This window comes from Gadus morhua, chromosome 20 (assembly GCF_902167405.1).
Source record: "Gadus morhua chromosome 20, gadMor3.0, whole genome shotgun sequence".
NCBI classification, from domain to species: domain Eukaryota; kingdom Metazoa; phylum Chordata; class Actinopteri; order Gadiformes; family Gadidae; genus Gadus; species Gadus morhua.
The window spans coordinates 13,093,843-13,101,042 of record NC_044067.1 but is presented as its reverse complement, the minus strand read 5'-3'; the positions used below and the strand labels follow the sequence as shown (position 1 = coordinate 13,101,042).

General features: G+C 43.2%; 1 protein-coding gene across 1 annotated transcript in view; it reads right to left on the bottom strand.

Moving 5' to 3' along the window:
• The window catches only part of htr2aa (5-hydroxytryptamine (serotonin) receptor 2A, genome duplicate a), a 13,122-nt gene extending 6,468 nt beyond the window's left edge, over positions 1-6,654 (bottom strand). The window contains exon 1 of the mRNA XM_030342588.1: positions 6,147-6,654. Coding sequence (XP_030198448.1) covers positions 6,147-6,585 — 439 coding nt within the window. The 5' untranslated portion in view covers positions 6,586-6,654. The remainder of the gene's footprint in view (positions 1-6,146) is intronic.
• Between the last annotated feature and the right edge of the window lie 546 nt (positions 6,655-7,200).

Here is a 7,200-nt window from a genome sequence, read left to right as displayed (position 1 = left end):
AGGTGGACATAAAGAGAGAGAAGAACAAGGTTCTCTACATCCTTCTCCAGCCTGAGATCTCTGTTCTCCCCTTCTCTTCTCCTTTCCTTCCTCTCTCTCCTCTCTCCTCTCTCCTCTCTCCTCTCTCCTCTCTCCCCTCTCCCCTCTCCCCTCTCCTCTCTCCCTTCTCCTCTCTCCTCTCCTCTCTCCCCTCTCCTCTCTTCTCTCCTCTCCCTTTCTCCTCTCCCATAAATGTTTCATTCATTCAGTTAGGATCTCATTGGCGTCTTCAGGTCATATATGTTTTTAGTTTACAACCTGTTTGTGTCTCCCGCCACATCACTCCACAGGGCGTTAGGCGTCAACCAGATCTCTCCCGATAGGTAGATGGTGAGTCATCACCGCTGATGCCCTTGGTCGCCATGGCCACCAGTGATCTCATTGAATGCCCCATGGTCCCTCTTGTTTACCTCTTCTGCCTCCTTCCTGCTCTTCATCGTGTACCCACCTCTACCTATTCCCCAGGCTCAGAGGAAGCCCTCTCCTCCCCATGTAGTTCCTCATTCTGAGAAAACCAGTTGCATGCTGGGATGGATGGTCAGCAATCTGCTTCGGATAAAGCCTTTGACCTCCTTCCTCTCTCTCTCACACAATCTCTCTTTCTCTCCCTCTTTCTGTAAATCTCTCTCTCTCTCTCTCTCTCTCTCTCTCTCTCTCTCTCTCTCTCTCTCTCTCTCTCTCTCTCTCTCTCTCTCTCTCTCTCTCTCTCTCTCTCTCTCTCTCTCTCTCTCTCTCTCAATGTCTCTCTCTTCTTGGCTGTCCCTCTCCATCCCTCTCTTAATGTCCTCCTCTCTCTTTCTCCCCCCCACTCTCCATCTCTCCTGGTCATGCAAGGACTCAGAGTTTACATTGCTACGGTAACAACATCCCTGGTGACGTGTCCACTTTGATTCTCATCGTCGTGGTAATCGTCAGCTACCACTGTGCATTTTAGTGATGCCGTGAGTCACCACATAATCGAAATAGCTCCCCGATAATAGACAGGTAATAAATGGCACTTTATCCAATAACCCACTTCAAAAGCATTAATACACTACGTTCTTTTCACAGTCTGACAAAGGTTTCTGTGCTCTTTTCTACTCTTCTACTTTATTTAGTCATATTATAACCTTTTCTATTCTATTCTATTCTATTCTATTCTACTCTATTAAATGTCTTTTAACCGTTCCAAATATATGTGCTTCAAATTCAACAGTATTAACAATGATCAAATAGAACTATCAACCAGTTGTTGCCTCGACAACGCAAAAACAATCTGCTCAAAGTGCCACTGAAGAATCATTTCATTTCAGCTGATTAAGTCAACCAAAAACCCATAACATCAGAGATGAAGGTAATTTGTATTTAATCATTGCCAGTAACTGTGGCATAAGTAGATAAAACAGTCGCTGTGGACCGTTGTTGGACATTAATGTAATTCACCACCGCTTCGTTCATTATTTTATATAACGAGACCGCCGGTAATGGATTTTGCCTTACATATTCTGCTCTTCTCTATATATTGTGCTCTTTTTATTAAATGTTGTGACACTTTGTTCTAAACTTTTCTATGCCATTATATTTTGCTGGACTATGTAGTACTATACTATTCTATTCTGTTTTATGAGTGCCTTTCAACTTGGCATTAACATGTTTTTGGCAATCAGATGCCAATTGGATATCACTAAAACACATTTAATTTACACCTGGATTTGTATGTGCTTTGCCAAAATCTGATTTGGCCAAAACGATGGGCCAAAAACAAATGTGAATGCAGGTGTAAAGGGGGTCTATGTTGTTCCACACTCTTCTGTTCTATTCTATTATTCTCTATTTTTTTCTATTCTATTTGATTCTATCTTTTATTGTACGCTTTTTTGTGATTTATTCTGCTCGGTTGTAAACAACCTAATGTTGAATAATAAGACACAAACCACTAAAAATTGTGTTGGAAAATAGGATTTGATATTTATTATTATTAATATCTAGGAGTGCTATTATTGCATGTTAAACGGTGATCATACTTGCGGATACAGGTCCTTTGTACTCTGAATCTGCCGTTGTTCCTATGCCTTCTGCCTCTCTGCTCTGATTAAAAAATTACCAGCAGAGGAAAGAGGTGCCAAGGAGAGAGAAAGAGACACTTAAATCTGCAAAGTATTTTACTTCCTCTGCTGGTAAGTAAAATTACCAGCAGAGGAAAGAGGTGCCAAGGAGAGAGAAAGAGACACTTAAATCTGTTATCCGCGGTCATTAAATCCAATGCTGCCCTTGCTTAACCTCCACCCTCCTCTCCCCTCTCTCGAGTACAAAAAATACACTATTGTTCGCTAGCCGAGTTTGTGGCCACTGTTCGTAACCAATTTGACGCCCACAGTTTGGGCAAAACAAAAATGAAGCAAAATAAAAGAGACGCCACGTTCTCATAGATTGGAGTTCGTCTGCCATCAGACTTTAGATTAGTCAACTGAAATCTGATTTGCGAGACTACCAAAAGTTTAATTTATTTTCCCCCAAAAAATATTTGTGCTTACTTCTAGTATACGCCTGTATTCAATTATTATAGTTATAACACATGCCAGAACTGGCATTCAACTAACAAGTATTAAGTAAAATACATTTCATGAAAATGTATTTATTTTAAGACACTTCTTGACAGCAAAGTATTTTACTTCCTCTGCTGGTAAGTAAAATTACCAGCAGAGGAAAGAGGTGCCAAGGAGAGAGAAGGAGACACTTAAATCTGTTATCCGCGGTCATTAAATCCAATGCTGCCCTTGCTTAACCTCCACCCTCCCCTCCCCTCTCTCGAGTACAAAAAACACACTATTGTTCGATCGTTCCCTATGTTTAATCCCTCCTCATCCGACTCCTCATCCCGCTCCTCCTCCCACTCCTCCTCCTCATGTCCTCAGCGTCTCCCTGCACCTTTCCCTGTCTCCTCCTCCCCTCTCCTCTTCCTCTTCCTCCCCATTCCTTCACCTGCTCCTCCTCCCCTCTCATCAGAGGAGGAGTTAAAGATTGAACTATCACAGTAGAGGGATGCGACCTCAGCTCAGAAGTGTTCTCCTCTGATATCTCTCCACGCTGGAGTTATAAGAAGTGTTCTCCTCTGATATCTCCATGCTGGAGATGTTAAATCTCCAACAAAAACCCTCATAGAATATGCTTTTGATCACGCAGCATGAAAACATTATGCAATTCACTGAATTTTGTATCTAACCCTATATTATATACTTTTGTATAATTTTTAAATTAGGTAAGGCTCACAGCCAAAAGCACCTGAATCACCTTAAAGAGGCCGACCTGAAACTCCGATGAGACTCAGACAGACACGTTTTTCACATAATGAGAAGAGATACCCCCTTCTTGAGTCCCAATGGATTTGAATATGACACTTTTATATGGTTCTCTAGGAGAGGGAAACAGAGAGAGAGAGAGAGAGAGAGTGAGAGACACACAGACAGATTGGTATTAGAGAGGGGTAAATGAGAGAGAAAGAGGGAGTTATCAAGAGAACGATTTGATTTGAATTTCCGTAAAAACCCCATCGCCATACCCTCAGCATCATTAACATCATTTTCAGAACTAAATGAGCATTCCTATAAGATCATTATAATCAACATTACTTGAAATGAAACAAAACTGCCTCCAAGAATATCCAAAGAAGACATGTTATGTTGTGTTCAACTGCTTCAAACTATTACATAATATAATAAGTACATTCCAAAACCTTCAGAAAGACCAAAATAAAGAAATGCTTCCTAATTAACCACCGCAAGAGGAATGCTCACTGTACTTGTATCTGTGTAGGTGTTGTTATTTGTGTGTGTTGTGTATAATGTGTGCATGAATGTGTGCGTGTGTGTGTGTGTGTGTGTGTGTGTGTGTGTGTGTGTGTGTGTGTGTGTGTGTGTGTGTGTGTGTGTGTGTGTGTGTGTGTGTGCGTGTCGTGTGCGTGTGTGTGTGTGTGTGTCTTTGTGTGTATAAGTATGAGACAAAGAAAGAGAGAGCGAAACAGTGAAATAGTGAGGGAAATGAATAGACAGGTGGAGCGAGAGCAGAAGAGAGAGTGGGACAAGAGAGACAGAAAAGACATGGGGCTGTTAAAGTGAGAGACCGTCCCTCCAGTAGTTTCTCTCACACACACATGCAAATGTACACACACAAACACACACATACACACAAACACACAAACACACTCCGTCTCCTAGGGCTGCCTGTTAATATGGAGAACTCACAAATGAAACATTTAAAGTTCCCACAAAAGGCAAGATTAGCTCTCCTATAAATCCCAAATGGGTCACTTACAGTCCAATCTTAGATCCAGCAGTGCTCCTTTGTTAGAGCATAGCAGAAACCAAAAGCTGAAAGCCTGAAACATCTTGATTCATGCTTCGTTTTAGAGATATTCTACTGAAGAGATCCTTCCAGATACATATGCATATACTTCCACAGAGTGTTTATTTAAAACCTTTACAGACCCTTTTTTTACTGTTTACGAGCCTTGCTAGCCGAGTTTGTGGCCACTGTTCGTAACCAATTTGACGCCTACAGTTTGGGCAAAACAAAAATGAAGCAAAATAAAAGAGACGCCACGTTCTCATAGATTGGAGTTCGTCTGCCATCAGACTTTAGATTAGTCAACTGAAATCTGATTTGCGAGACTACCAAAAGTTTAATTTATTTTCCCCCAAAAAATATTTGTGCTTACTTCTAGTATACGCCTGTATTCAATTATTATAGTTATAACACATGCCAGAACTGGCATTCAACTAACAAGTATTAAGTAAAATACATTTCATGAAAATGTATTTATTTTAAGACACTTCTTGACAGCAAAGTATTAGATTTAATTGAGCATGTTCATGGGAAGACACAAGACTCAGGAGCGATTTTAAAAGCATCTTCAATAAGTCAATGGGTGTGCATGATTGTTATGGAACGTTTACATTGTGATCAGTAACAACAAAGGAAAGAAAGGTGAGGGGGAGTGATCACCCTGGAGAGGTAAAGATTGGCCATGGCTGAAGTCAGCCATGGAGGGAGAGGCCGAGTTCATTTTCAATAAACTATGGGGGGAAGTGGACAGACACGTCTGCAAAGATGCAAAACAGCTGAAGGAATCTACACATCAAAGAAGTCAGGAGATTGCCATGGCCTCAGTATCAAATGCGAACCACCTCAATACCTTTTTGTTAGCGAGAGGAAGGGAAGGAAGGGAATCTTTAGTTGCAAGGAGAACGTATACGAATGCCTTCTGAATTGATATTAACAATTGTGTTATATAACAATGTATAATTTGTTCATAATCTTTTATTATCATTACGATACATCTTTCCCCGATCACATTGGTTTATCGTCAACAGTCACGTATACCATAGAGATTGAAAGTTAGTTTGTTTACAGTTGGTTGTTATCGGTTGTTTGTTGTGGCTGTGGTGTACTTTTTGAAAGATTTGTGAGTCTTCGTCCCGCCACAACCTCCGGCTTTATGCCTCACACCTTCCGTTAGATACAGGCTTTAAAGGGGTCCTATTGTGCAATGTTTTTATCATTAAAAACTCTTCAAAATAACAAATGTGTAATTTAAAGTACAAACATGCACATCGATCCATCATCTCTCATGGGCTATCCAGTCCTCAACTTTTTACTGGGCGTTCCCTTGGGCTGCATTGTTATCGATTTCCCTGTTTCTATTTCATCCCCAACCTCCTGGAATGATTGATTTGAGCCACCAAACAAAGGCCTGTGCTAGGGGTCTGGATGCTTTTTTAGAACAGGGAATGCTTGAACAACTTTTAGCTACGTAATAGTTCAACTCATATCGGGCAAAACGTTCTCAGTGGATGGGACGGGACTGTGGCGGGACTACGGAGAAACGTGGCAGGTTTCCGATTTCAAGCTTAGCCCGCTATAATATTCCCCACTGAATACTTTATGCATGCAAGGACAAGGAAAAGTGGGTATTTGTACAAGAAGGCCCCTTAAGAAAAGGACCAAAGAACTGACCGATACGCTTGTGTCACTAGCAACATGCACCTGGTTATCCTGATGTAATATGTCACATGATCTTCTCTAGATTATTGGGAAATGCATGACGGCGTCACACGGTGGTTGAGGCTTACCATACAGGACGGTCACCATGGAGACGGGCATGACCAGCAACCCCAGCAGCATGTCGGCGACGGCGAGGGACGCCAGGAAGTAGTTGGTGGCGTTGTGCAGCTTCCTCTCCAGGGACACGGCCAGGATGACCAGGATGTTGCCCGTCACCGTAACCGCGACGACCGCCATGATCAGCAGCGCTGCCCAGTTCTTCTCCACCTCCTCGGCCTCCGTCGCCCGTGACGACGGGGGCAGGGAGCAGGCCGCTGCAGCAGCAAAATGGCTCCAGTTCCCGCCGCGTGCGGCGTCCCCCTCGGCCCCGACGCACGTGAGGCCGCTGAGGTTCTGGCGGCGGGCGGGGGGTTCAAAGCCCGGCCGAGGCCAGGGGGAGAACACAGCGGTGGCTCTGACCGACGTGGACGCCAGCTCAGAGAGATTACCCCCACGGGGAGTGGGCATGGTATCAACTCAGAGACGCTCACAATCAGACAGACAGACAGACAGACAGACAGACAGACAGACAGACAGACAGACAGACAGACGGACGGACGGACGGACGGACAGACAGACAGACAGACAGACAGACAGACAGACAGACAGACAGACAGACAGACAGACAGACAGACAGACAGACGGACGGACAGACAGACAGACAGACAGACAGACAGACAGACAGACAGACGGACAGACAGAGAGGCCGACTGACTGACAGTCAGACAGATGCTCAGACAGTCAGACAGTCAGTCAAGCAGCTCAACAGTAGCAACAGATCTCACATTTTTTTGAAGACGTAATAAAAAGAAGAATCCTCTATTTGTTCGAAGGTATTATTGAAAGGGTTCTAAGAATAAAGTTGGTCCCCACCACAGCAGGATGGGTTATTAACGTTATAAAGTATACATATCATATGGATGATATGAGTCGATATTCCAGAAGGTTCTTCATGTTTCCTTGAGAGTGTATAATCCATGAGAGTTGTCTGATGGCCTGGTTTAGAATTTTCTTCAAGTTGGTGACCCCGTCGGGTGTCACAGTGCGTGCGCATGCAGCCTACTTGTGCGTTAAAAGTATCCT